At 45.0% G+C, this 14,260-nt stretch overlaps 1 protein-coding gene across 1 annotated transcript; it reads left to right on the top strand.

Annotated features, from left to right (window-relative positions):
* The first annotated feature begins 11,548 nt into the window (after positions 1-11,548).
* On the top strand, positions 11,549-13,504 carry LOC123409244 (carbonyl reductase [NADPH] 2-like). The gene is made up of 5 exons (XM_045102196.1): positions 11,549-11,683; positions 11,767-11,983; positions 12,219-12,448; positions 12,547-12,800; positions 13,411-13,504. Exons 1-5 carry the CDS (start codon positions 11,549-11,551, stop codon positions 13,502-13,504), a joined length of 930 nt encoding a protein of 309 aa, XP_044958131.1.
* The last annotated feature ends 756 nt before the right edge of the window (positions 13,505-14,260 follow it).

Below are 14,260 nucleotides of genomic sequence, written 5' to 3'. Positions count from 1 at the left end.
AACACCCACAACTTCTTTTTGTTCTAATCGTGCATATCATCTATGCATAGGCCTAGCTCATGATGCCACTATTGGGGAATGAAGCATGGAAAACAAAAAAAGTCCTACGCACACCCAAGATCTATCTATGAAGATGCATAGCAATGAGGGGGAGAGTGTGTCTACATACCCTTGTAGATCAAAAGCGAAAGTGTATATAACGCGGTTGATGTAGTCGTACTCTTCACAATCCAATCATGATCCAAACCGATATAACGCCGAACGGATGGCATCTCCAAGTTGAGCACATGTGCGGCTTGATGACATCTCCTCCTCCTTTATCCAGCAAGAGAAGGGGGATAAGTAGATGGGATCACAACCAACACGACGGCGTGGTGATGATGGTGGTTGTGCAGTGCCAGTAGGGCTTCGCCAAGCACCGCCATGACGAGGAACAGGAGAGACGGGAGAGGGGTTGCAGCCGTGGGAAGGGTTGGCTGCCCCTTTGCACCTTACCACCTCTATATAGGCGTGGGAGGGGCTCGTGGCTTGCCCTCCAAGACCCTAGGGTCGTTGGTCAAGGGAGGAGGAAGGAAATCCCCACCAACCATTATCCCCCTCCCCCCACCTTTTTTATGGATATTGATCTTATCCCTTCGAGGTATGATACTATTCTTTAGGGGGGCTATTGGTGCCCCTACACTAGGGTGTGGGGAATTATCCCACTACCCTCTTCCATGTGGGCCCCATTATGAAACTTTCTACAACCTTCCCGGTCTAATATTGAAAAATCTTTAACATTTTCCAGAACCCTGAATATGATTTCCCATATATAAATATTTACCTCCGGAGAATTCTGAAGCTCCTCGTGACGTCTGGGGTCTCATCCGGGAATTTGGACAAGATTAAGTCACCAACGTGCATATCCTAATACTACTCTAGCGTTATCGAGCGTTAAGCGTGCAGACCCTGCGGGTTTGGGAATCATGTAGACATGACTGAGACACCTCTCCGGCCAATAACCAATAGTGTGACTTGGATACCCATATTGGTTCCTACATATTTTAAGAAGATCTTGTATCAGTTGAACCACGATGTCGAGGATTCGGTTAATCCCGTATGCAATTCCCTTTGTCCAGTGATATGTTACTTGCACGGGATTCGATCGTCGGTATCTCCATACCTAGTTCAATCTCGTTACCGACAAGTCTATTTACTCGTTTTGTAATACAAGATGTCATTAATAACTCATTAGTCACATTGCTTGCAAGCTTCTAGTGATGTTGTATTATGAAGTGGGCCCAGAGATATCTCTCCATCATACAGAGTGACAAATCTCAGTCTCGATCCGTGCTAACTCAATAGACACCATTGGAGATACCTGTAGAGCATCTTTATGATCATCCAGTTATGAAGTAACGTTTGGATACACACTAAGTATTCCTCTGATGCCAAGGAGTTACACGGTCTCATGGTCTAAGGAACAAATACTTAACATAAAAAAAATGTAGCAATATACTAAGTGATAGGATGTAACAGCCCAAGTGCTTTCTTTCCCTTACAATAAGCTTTTCCATATGTGGCAACCATGTTGAGGCTATGTTATGGAGGTGGAGTGTGGTTATTATTTCATATGCATCTCATGCATTATGCATAGCTTTAATTCTTTGGTATTCCTTGTTTGATCTTGGACTGGTGGTGTCACCTTGATGGGCATGTGGTTGCATGTGTCCTGTGAGTGTTCTTGTGGAGTGTGGTGTGGGTGCAACAAGAGCCTTCAAAACCCTTAGTTGCACCATGTCCAAAACCCTCTCTCCTTTCACATAGCTTAGGTCAGTTTTGAAGTTTCTGTTTTAGCCTATTAAAAATGTTCAAGTGATTTAAAACCCTTTTCAAAGATTTGTGGGTGGCAACACACGCTTATTTGATTTTATTTACCTTTTTGTTCTATTTTAAAACAGAGCCACATTCAATTAAATCATGCTTGTTTCTTTACTCTAAAAATGTCCCACCTATTTTTATAAATAGGAGGTTCATTTTGTGTCTCAAAAAGTATTTATTACTTTAACAAAAACTCCTTTCTTTCTCCCTGGTTTTTATTTTTATTTTTATGTCAATTCTGTTTTGGCTATTTTAACAGCCCTGTGTTTATTCCTGTGAGAGAGAGAGAGAGAGAGTGGGCCAGAAGACTTAAGCCCAGCATGCTTTCCCAAGAGAGTAGAGGGTCCAGCCCACCCCCACGATCGTCTTCCTCCTCTGGCTACGTCACCCCTGTAGGATGCCATAACCACCACCAGATCAAGTTTCCCCTCGATCAGACAGCTGGCTCGCATTCCGAGGGCCATAAGAGCCACCCCAGCCCTCCTCTCAACCCTAGACCTCCATTTCTCTCCCTCCTCTCTTCCCTAGCGCCGCCAGAGGCGGAACCCGAGCTGCTACCGCCATGGCCAGCTCGAGCAGGAGCTCAGGGCCGAGCTGATCCGACGTCTTCTTCCTCTCCGTCAGATCCAGGAGCAAGAGGACACCCGGGGGGTTCCATTTGCGCGAAGATCTCGGCGCGAGGACCTCCACCTCGACGTCCACGACGGCGGCGACTTCATCAACTCCGGCGGGTCTTCTGCCGCTCCAGCTCGTCGTCCTCTCCATCTCCGGCGTGGGATCGGCTCTCTGCCGCTAGGTCAGCGAAGCCCCGCTCCCCTCCGTCTTCTCCTTCCTCTGTAGTGCCCGCGACGAGTAGGAGCATAGCTGTCGATGCTCTGCTCTGTTGCTTGCAGCAGTAGCAGTAGCTTCAGAAGATAGCAGTAGCGGTAGCTTCAGAAGGTAGCAACATCAGCAACAGCGTGTTGTAGCAGCAGCAGCAGTAGATCGCGGCAGAAGCGCAGCTGCTCGAGCACGCGAACCCCCGCTAGAGCTCCCTATGGTGTGCTTGCGTGCGTGCAGGTGTGCGAGTGCATGGGCAGAACAACTCAGGCGTTCCAGGGAGGACTCGCGTGGTAGTTTTCAACTAATGTGGTGCCCCACTTTGGGACTATTCCCCCTCCTAGACCAACTGGTTCGAGCGCAGCGCATGCGACGGTTCGATCCCCCCAAGCGCCCCTTTTTAAACCTGTATTTTTTTTCCTTCCTTGTTGTAGTAGCGGCAGTAAGAGGTTACTTAGACTGATTTCGCTCATGGTTTATTGTCCGAAGGGCAGCGTAGTGGTTTCAGAACCACCTCTCTCGTGGCATGTCTGGGGTTCGAGTCACCATTGCGCCTCATTTTGCTAGATTATTCCCTCGCTATTTGTAGTAGTGGCCACCTGTCATGCACTAGGCACCAGTGGGCCCCCTTTCATTAGATTTTTGTTTTTTTATATAGGTGATGTTGTGTCTTAATTTCATTTTGGAATATATGTTCGTAAAAGAAATTGCATATTCTGGACTTGCCAATTTGGGCTGGCTTAAGAACAGTGACTATTCTTGAATGTGTGTTGTAGTTTGATTCTGGGCTTTTACGACCCCCCATTACTCCCAATTTATTTCCTCTACTATTTGTAGTAGTGGCCACCTGTCATGCACTAGGCACCAGTGGGCCCCCTTTCATTAGATTTTTGTTTTTTTATATAGGTGATGTTGTGTCTTAATTCCATTTTGGAATATATGTTCATAAAAGAAATTGCATATTCTGGACTTGCCAATTTGGGCTGGCTTAAGAATAGTGACTATTCTTGAATGTGTGTTGTAGTTTGATTCTGGGCTATTACTCTCTTACTGTTTGTGGAGTTTTCCTGTATGCAAAGGTGGCATCATGATATATGGATTTGGGGTAAAAAATCACAATGATTCCAATGGTGTTGTTGGTTCTAATTTTGAGCATCTCTGTAGGAAATCCCCTTCTGGTGAGGTGGCAATAGTTTTATCGATGTTGGGTTATTTCATGTGCTTGTTCGGAGCACAACATGCATGCATCATATTGTCTGTTGCATCATTTGTTGCTGGTGTTTATTAGATGTTGTTTCTTTTAGGTAGTTACCGGTGCCGGAAACGAGTTCGAGGAATCCGGAGAGTTCGTGCAGGAAGAATAAGAGCAGTTCCAGTCTGAAGAAATCACACGCAAGACGATCATGACCTTGACACCATTTCTAGCTTTGTTATGCTTAGTGTTACGTTTTCGTTGTTACATCTCCGCTGCCTACCACATGATATATAGGCCATCAAACTTTTCCATGAAACCTCAAATACCTGTTGGGGAACGTCGCATGGGAAACAAAAAATTTCCTACGCGCACGAAGACCTATCATGGTGATGTCCATCTACGAGAGGGGATTTTCGATCTGCGTACCCTTGTAGATCGCACAGTAGGAAGCGTTAAGAAACGCGGTTGATGGAGTGGAACGTACTCACGTCCCTTGATCCGCCCCGTGAACTATCCCACGAACCGTCCCAAGATCCGTCCCACGATCCGCTCTGATCTAGTGCCGAACGGACGGCACCTCCGCGTTCAGCACACGTACAGCTCGATGATGATCTTGGCCTTCTTGATCCAGCAAGAGAGACGGAGAGGTAGATGAGTTCTCCGGCAGCGTGGCGGCGCTCCAGAGGTTGGTGGTGATCTATCTCAGCAGGGCTCCGCCCGAGCTCCGCAGAAATACGATCTAGAGGAAAAACCGTGGAGGTATGTGGTCGGGCTGTCGTGGCAAAGTTGTCTCAAATCAGCCCTAATACCTCAGTATATATAGGAGGGGGGAGGGACCTGCCTTGAGGCTCAAGAGAGCCCCAAGGGGTCGGCCGAAGCAAGGGGGGGAGTCATCCCCCTCCAATCCTAGTCCAACTAGGATTGGAAGGTGGAGTCCTTCTCCACTTTCCCACTTCCCCCTTTTTTTCTTTCTCTTCGATTTTTCCTTCTCCTGTGCATAGGGACCCTTGGGTTGTCCCACCAGCCTACTAAGGGCTAGTGTGGCACCCCTAAGGCCTATGGGCTTCCCCGGGTGGGCTGCCCCCCGGTAAATATCCGGAACCCATTCGTCACTCCCGGTACATTCCCGGTAATGCCGAAAACTTTCCGGTAATCAAATGAGGTCATCCTATATATCAATCTTCGTTTTCGGACCATTCCGGAAACCCTCGTGACGTTCGTGATCTCATCCGGGACTCCGAACAACATTCGGTAACCAACCATATAACTCAAATACGCTTAAAACAACGTCGAACCTTAAGTGTGCAGACCTTGCGGGTTCGAGAACTATGTAGACATGACCCGAGAGACTCATCGGTCAATATCCAATAGCGGGACCTGGATACCCATATTGGATCCTACATATTCTCCGAAGATCTTATCAGTTGAACCTCAGTGCCAAGGATTCATATAATCTCGTATGTCATTCCCTTTGTCCTTCGGTATGTTACTTGCCCGAGATTCGATCGTCGGTATCCGCATACCTATTTCAATCTTGTTTATCGGCAAGTCTCTTTACTCGTTCTGTAATACAAGATTCCGTGACATACACTAAGTCACATTGCTTGCAAGGCTTGTTTGTGATGTTGTATTACCGAGTGGGCCCCGAGATACCTCTCCATCACACGGAGTGACAAATCTCAGTCTTGATCCATACTAACTCAACGAACACCTTCGGAGATACCTGTAGAGCACATTTATAGTCACCCAGTTACGTTTTGACGTTTGGTACACACAAGGCATTCCTACGGTGCCAGTGAGTTATATGATCTCATGGTCATAGGAATAAATACTTGACATGCACAAAAACGGTAGCAACAAAATGACACGATCAACATGCTACGTTCATTAGTTTGGGTCTAGTCCATCACATGATTCTCCTAATGATGTGATCTAGTTATCAAGTAACAACACTTGCCTATGGTCAGGAAACCTTGACCATCTTTGATCAACGAGCTAGTCAACTAGAGGCTTACTAGGGACAGTGTTTTGTCTATGTATCCACACAAGTATTGTGTTTCCAATCAATACAATTATAGCATGGATAATAAACGATTATCATGAACAAAGAAATATAATAATAACTAATTTATTATTGCCTCTAGGGCATGTTTCCAACAGTCTCCCACTTGCACTAGAGTCAATAATCTAGTTCATGTCACCATGTGATTCTAACGAATCCAACACCCATATAGTTCTGGGGTCTGATCACGTCTTGCTCGTGAGAGAGGTTTTAGTCAACGGTTCTGAATCTTTCAGATCGTGTGTTCTTTACAAATATTTATGTCATCTTATAGATGCTGCTACTACGTGCTATTCGGAAATACTCCAAATATCTACTCTACTATACGAATCCGTTTTCACTACTCATAGTTATTCAGATTAGTGTCAAAGCTTGCATCAACGTAACCCTTTACGACGAACTCTTTAACCACCTCCATAATCGAGAAAAATTCCTTAGTCCATTAGTTACTAAGGATAACTTTGACCGTTGTTCAGTGATTCAATCCTGGATCACTCTCTGTACCTCTTAACAGACTTGTTGCAAGGCACACATCAGGTGCGGTACTCAGCATGGCATACATTAGAGTCTACGGCTAAGCCATAGAAGACGACCTTCGTCTATTCTCTTTGTTCTGCCGTGGTCGGGTTTTGAGTCTTACTCAAATTCACACCTTACAACACAGTCAAGAACTCCTTCTTTGCTGATCTATTTTGAACTCCTTCAAAAACTTGTCAAGGCATGCATCTTGTTGAAACTTCTATTAAGCGTTTCGATCTATCTCCATAGATCTTGATGCTCAATGTTCAAGTAGCTCAATCCAGGTACTCCTTTGAAAAACTCCTTTCAAACAACCTTTTATGCTTCACAGAAATTCTACATTACTTCTGATCAACAATATGTCAACCACATATACTTATCAGAAATTCTATAGTGCTCCCACTCACTTCTTTGGAAATACAAGTTTCTCATAAACCTTGTATAAACCCAAAAGCTTTGGTCAACTCATCAAAGCATATATTACAACTCCGAGATGCTTGCATCAGTCCATAGAAGGATCGTTGGAGCTTGCATACTTGTTAGCATCCTTAGGATCGACAAAATTTTTCGGTTGTATCACATACAACATGTCCGTCGAGGAAAACAATCTTTTGACATCCTATGTGCAATATTTCATAAATAATGCAGCAACTGCTAACATAATTCCAACAGACCTTTTAGCATCGCTATGAGTGAGAAAGTCTCATCATACTCAACTCTTTGAACTTGTCGGAAAACATCCTTGCGACAAGTCGAGCTTTTCTTAATGGTGACGTTTCACCATCATCGTCTGTCTTCCTTATAAAGATCCATCTTTACTTAATAGTCCTACGACCATCAAGTAGTTCTTCCAAAGTCTACACTTCGTTCTCACACGTGGATTCTCTCTCGGATTTCATGGCCTCCAGCCATTTGTCGGAATCCGGGCCCACCACTACTTCTCCATAACTCGTAGGTTCATTGTTGTTCAACAACATGACCTCCAAGATAGGGTTACCGTACCACTCTGTAGTAGTATGCGACCTTGTCGACCTACAAGGTTTGTAGTAACTTGATCCAATGCTTAATGATCACCATCATCAGCTTCCACTTCAATTGGTGTAGGCACCACAGGAACAACTTCCGGCGCCCTGCTACACACTGGTTGAAGTGATGGTTCAATAACCTCATCAAGTTCAACCACCCTCCCACTCAATTCTTTCAGAGAAACCTTTCCTCGAGAAAGGACCCGTTTTATAGAAACAAACACTTTGCTTCCGGATCTGAGATAGGAGATGTATCCAACTGTTTTGGCTATCCTATGAAGATGCATTCATCCGCTTTGGGTTCGAGCTTATCAGACTAAAACTTTTCCACATAAGCATCGCAGCCCCAAACTTTCAAGAAACGACAGCTTTAGATTTCTCTAAACCTCAGTCTATACTGTGTCATCTCAACGGAATTACGCGGTGCCCTATTTAAAATGAATGTGATTGTCTCTAATGCATAACCCATAAATGATAGTGGTAATTCGATAAGAGAAATCATAGTACGCACCATATCAAATAGGTCGCGGCTATGACACCATCACACCATGGTGTTCTTGGTGGCATGAATTGTGAAACAACTTCCACATTGTCTTAACTGTGTACCAAAACTCGCAACTCAGATATTCATCTCTATGATCAAATCGTAGACAGTTTATCATCTTGTTACGACGAACTTCACTCTGAAACAAAATTGAACTTTTTCAATATTTCAGACTTGTGATTCATTAAGTAAATACTCCTGTATCTACTCAAATCGTCATTTAAGTAAGAACATAATGATATCCACTGCGTGCCTCAGCACCCATTGGACTGCATACATCAAAATGTATTACTTCCAACAAGTTACTATATTTGTTTCATCTCAATGAAAACAAGGCCTTGCTCATGTGGTATGATTTGCATGTCACATGTCACAAGTGATTCAAAATCAAGTGAGTACAAAGATCCATCAGTATGGAGACTCTTCATGCAATTTATACCAACATGACTCAAGCGGCAGTGCCACGAGTAAGTGGTACTATCATCATTACCTTGTATCTTTTGGCACCAATATCATGAACATGTGTTACACTACGATCGAGATTCAATAAACCATTGAAGGTGATTATTCAAGCAAATACAGTAACCATTATTCTCTTTAAATGAATAATCGTATTGCAATAAACACCAATCCAATCATGCTCATGCTTAACGCAAGCACAAAATAATAATTATTTAGGTTTAGCACCAATCCTGATGGTAGAGGGAGCGTGCAACGTTGTATCATATCAACCTTGGAAACACTTCCAACACGTGTCGTCACCTTGCCTTTAGCTAGTCTCCGTTTATTTCGTAGCTTTTATTTCGTGTTACTAATCACTTAGCAACCGAACCGGTATCCAATACCCTCGCGCTACTAGGAGTACTTGTAAAGTACACATCAAATCACGTATATCAAATATACATCTTTCGACTTTGCCAGCCTTCTTATCTACCAACCATCTAGGGTAGCTCCGCCTCAGTGACTGTTCCCCTCATAACAGAAGCACTTAGTCTCGGGTTTGGGTTTAATCTTGGGTCTCTTCATTAGTGCAGCAACTGTTTTTCCGTTTCACGAAGTATCCCTTCTAGCCCTTGCCTTTCTTGAAACTTAGTGGTTTTACTAACCATCAACTATTGATGCTCCTTCTTGATTCTACTTTCGCAGTGTCAAACATCGCGAATCGCTCAAGGATCATTGTATCTATCCTTGATATATTATAGTTCATCACGAAGCTCTCACAGCTTGGTGGCAGTGACTTTGGAGAACCATCACTATCTTATCTGGAAGATTAACTCCCACTTGATTCAAGCGATTGTTGTACTCAAACAATCTGAGCACACGCTCAATGGTTGAGCTTTTCTCCTTTCCTTCGTGGACAAAGAATCTTGTCGGAGGTCTCATACCTCTTAACAAGGGCACAAGCATGAAATCACAATTTCAAATCTTTAGAACATCTCTTATGTTCCGTGACGTTTCAAAACGTCTTCGGTGCCTTGCTTCTAAGCCATTAAGTATTTGCACTGAACTATCGCGTAGTCATCAGAAACGTGTATGTCGGATGTTCACAACATCCACAGACGACAATCGAGGTGCAGTACACCGAGTGGTGCATTAAGGACATAAGCCTTCTGCGCAGCAACGAGGACAATCCTCAGTTTTACAGACTTAGTCCACAAAGTTTGCTACTATCAAGTTTCAACTAAATTTTCTCTAGGAACATATAAAAACAGTAGAGCTATAGCGCAAGCTACATCGTAATTCGTAAAGACCTTTTGACTATGTTCAAGATAATTAGAGTTTAACTAATCAAATTAATTTTAAACTCCCACTCAAAATGTACATCTCTCTAGTCATTTGAGTGGTACATGATCCAAATCCACTATCTCAAGTCCGATCATCACGTGAGTCGAGAGTAGCTTCAGTGGTAAGCGTCTCTATGCTAATCATATCAACTATATGATTCATGCTTGACCTTTCGGTCTCATGTGTTCCGAGGCCATGTCTATACATGCTAGGCTCGTCAAGTTTAACCCGAGTGTTCCGCTCGTGCAACTGTTTTGCACCCGTTGTATGTCAACGTTGAGTCTATCACACTCGATCATCACATGGTGTCTCGAAACGATGAACTGTCGCAACGGTGCACAGTCGGGGAGAACACAATTTGAGCTTGAAATTTTAGTGAGAGATCACCTCATAATGCTACCGTCGTTCTAAGCAAGATAAGGTGCATAAAGGATTAACATCACATGCAATTCATAAGTGACATGATATGGCCATCATCATGTGCTTCTTGATCTCCATCACCAAAACACCGGCACGATCTACTTGTCACCGGCGCCACACCATGATCTCCATCATCATGATCTCCACCAACATGTCGCCATCAGGGTTGTCGTGCTACTCATGCTATTACTACTAAAGCTACGTCCTAGCAATATAGTAAGCGCATCTGCAAGCACAAACGTTAGTTTAAAGACAACCCTATGGCTCCTGCCGGTTGCCGCAGCATCGACGTGCAAGTCGATATTAACATTTACAACATGATCATCTCATACATCCAATATATCACATCACGTCGTTGGCCATACCACATCACAAGCATACCCTGCAAAAACAAGTTAGACGTCCTCTAATTGTTGTTGCATGTTTTATGTGGTTACCATGGGTATCTAGTAGGATCGCATCTTACTTACACAAACACCACAATGGAGATGTATGAATTGCTATTTAACCTCTCTCCAAGGACCTCCTCGGTCAAATCCGATTCAACTAAAGTTGGAGAAACCGACACTCGCCAGTCATCTTTGAGGAACGAGGTTGCTCGTAGCGATGAAACCAGTCTCTCGTAAGCGTACGAGTAATGTCGGTCTGAGCCGCTTCGATCCAACAATACCGCGGAATCAAGAAAAGATTAAGGAGGGCAGAAAATCGCACATCACCGCCCACAAAAACTTTTGTATTCTACTCGAGATGACATCTACGCATGAACCTAGCTCATGATGCCACTGTTGGGGAACGTCGCATGGGAAACAAAAAATTCCCTACGCGCACGAAGACCTATCATGGTGATGTCCATCTACCACTACAAGAAATATGCTCATACATGATGTTGTTTAAGACGTTGTTGATGAATTCGTCATAAATCTATGACGATTTCATCCGAGATTGTCGTAAACCGTTTGAGGGGATCAAATCTACATATAAATTACGATGATGTGAGTCAAAAACGTCGTAACCACATAAGATGATATCGTCATAACTTTTACGACGATTATAAAAATGTCGTAACACTCAGAACCCTTCCCACGGATCGATGACATGGCGTCCATCCATCCATCCATCCATCTCTCCATCCAACATCCATCCATCCATCTATCTACAAAGAAAAAACTGAAAAAAAAAGATAACCCCACCCACAACCCAAAACCCTAGCTCACATCCCCCATCCCACTCTTCCTCCCTCGTCCCCATCTCCTCGCAGCCGCCGCCGCCTCCTCCCCGTCCCCTCCCCCCTCTCGATCCCCTCCTCCTCCCCGTACCCTATGAAGAGACCCTCCTCCTCCGCTGCCGCCATTTCTCCCCTCCCTTCTCCTTCCTCGTCGTCGCAGCCCCTCTTCCTCCTCCTCCTCCACCCGTGGCCGCCGAGACCATCCCGCCACCCGCACCTCCTCCTCCCCGTCCGATCCCGTCCGCATCGACCCTCCACATCCACACCCACACCCACCCGCTGCAGTTGCTCATCCGACGCATCCTTCAACAGCTGGGCCGACCTCCCGGCCGTCGACGACGGCCCCCTGGGCCTCCCCTTCCTCTACATCACACAGCAGTCCCTCGCCGCCGCCCGGATCCTCCTCCTCATTCCGGTCTCGACCTCGCAGCCTGCGACGAGGCGGCCGTCTGCGTCGCGGTGGTCGCGGCCTGGCGCTGCTTCGGGGACGGCGGACTCGACGCCCTCGTCAACTGCTCCTCCTACGACGGTATGCACACATACACACATACACATGCCGCTGACAGACACCGTGATACACATGCCTAGTTTTATTTGTGACAGAATCACAAATGCACAAGCCCGACCCATCATCGTCCTAATCAATTCTTCAGAACTTCAGATCTTCTCTCCATCTCCCAGTCAGCTTACCTTACCATCCACCAATTCCGTCCATGAACATCTTTGAACCATGAATGTTTTGCTTGCCTACTGTATATGAGCAGGGGAAGTGCAAGACTGCCTCAGCGTATCTGAAGATGAGTACAACAAGACCATGAAAGTCAATGTAATCACACCTTGGCTTCTGATAAAGGCGATGGCGAAGCGGTTCCGGGACGCGCAGTCCGGCGGTTCCGTCGTGTGCTTGACCCAGATCATCGGCGCCGAGAGAGGATTGTATCCAGGGGCTGCAGCATACGCCACGAATTTAGGCGTTGTTCATCAGCTCGTCAGAGTAAGCCTTCTTCCCTGTAATACCAGCCTGAATGCCCACATAAATCCTGAATACATTCACAAGTAACATAATCACAATGCTCTTCGTTGTTCCTTCAGCTGTCGGCGATGGAGCTCAGCAAGCACAAGATCAGGGTGAACGCCGTGTGCCACGTCCTGCACCTGGGGGACAAGTTCCCTGTCTCTGTTGGGGAGGAGAAGGCCGAGAAGGCGACCGGGGAGGAGATGCCGCTGCGGCGGTGGCTGGACCCGGACAAGGACCTGGCGTCCATGGTGTTGTACCTGGTCGGCGACGAAGGGAGTAGTTTTTTTCTTCTTTTAAAAATACATGTTGCAACATTACTGCCTTTGTGGTGTGGGGAATAAGCATTGCTGCGTAGTTGCACTGTCATGTTGGTAAAATGAAAATGATAAACATCTATTCCAATTCTGTTACTACAAACATATTTCTCTCCAAACATCACTAATTAGAGATACACAAGAGAAATTATTTGACCCCTTTCATGTCACCAAAAGGCACTTCAGCTTTAATAGATACTCAGGCCCATTGTCGTTTGTTTAATGGATGATATATGAATATGGTGCACCTGGTACTGGATCAGCTTCTAATTACCATTGCTATACACTTGTATCTGTGTGTTGGCGCCAGTAGTTGACCGACGTGCGGTTACCTGACTTCTTACTGGATCAGACATTCTTGATTTGTCATTTTCATTATTACTCCTAGCTTCTTGTGTGACGATGTTCGTATTATGAGCTGTTGATAGCCCAGTAAATTGCAAGATTTTTTTTTCAAAGTAACCTTCCTTTAGGCATCTGTACAATCAGCCATATGATAGAGAATTCGAGCTGCAACATATGCATCTTCAACTCTAGTTCCATGGTTCCATGACTTCAATCTGAACCAAGCATATGTTCCTTTTAACTCCCCATTTAAATATCTGATTGTTGGTGCTTTCCCAGGTCGGTCTCCATTGTGTATACCATGATCGGGGACGTCTGCCTGTACATTGTTGGCAAGGATGAATATGATGAGCTTGCTCGTGAGTGTCATTGAGTTTCAGACGTTGGTCGTGAGATCGTTTGGTAGGTAAGCTTCCAGTTATTTTTCTTGCCGTGTAGAAGTTAAACATGCCTTGTAGCTATTTTTCTTGCCATGGATGTACTATGTACAACAAGTTGGTGGGAATGTAATTTGGTATATGGTTTCAATTTCATTTCATGGCATGTGATTTCTAATGACCCAGTAAAATTCAAATCCATAAATTGTCCTGCTCATGCACACGAAAAATTGATAATTTTTAACAATTTGTAATAAATAACTAGTTATGCCTCTGTTATATTTGGGTTCTTTCTCCTGACCCTTGAATTTTCTCCATGACAGGGAAGTTGCTGTTGCAGCAAGGCCCTCTAAGAAAATATGTGATGCCTCTGCATCTATTTCCTCACCCTCATCGGGATCTCATGCCGGTGGCGGCGAGCAGGGGACGCCGCAATGGCGGACAAGGGAAGGAGTTTCGGGTATCGACGCATCACCGGTTGTTGGTGATCTGGTAAGCATGTGGATTTATTAATCCTCTTATAAACAGGGAATATGCTAGGTTGTCTATTCAGCTAACGTGAGCACTCATCCCCTGCTTTTGGACTCTGCACGCAAGGTTGGTGAACTGCTGCTTCTATACTTTTACTGTTGTGTGACAGTGTGGGTGCACATTCCTGCTGGAAGATGGCAAAGGGACACGAGAGAGACAAGCAGTGCATGAATATTAGGCCAATGCCAATAGATAGGAGCCGCAATACAATAAGTAGGAAT

The sequence above is a fragment of the Hordeum vulgare genome, chromosome 7H (genome assembly GCF_904849725.1).
Source record: "Hordeum vulgare subsp. vulgare chromosome 7H, MorexV3_pseudomolecules_assembly, whole genome shotgun sequence".
NCBI classification, from domain to species: domain Eukaryota; kingdom Viridiplantae; phylum Streptophyta; class Magnoliopsida; order Poales; family Poaceae; genus Hordeum; species Hordeum vulgare.
The sequence above is the reverse complement of the archived record's forward strand: the minus strand, read 5'-3'. Positions and strand labels throughout refer to the sequence as shown.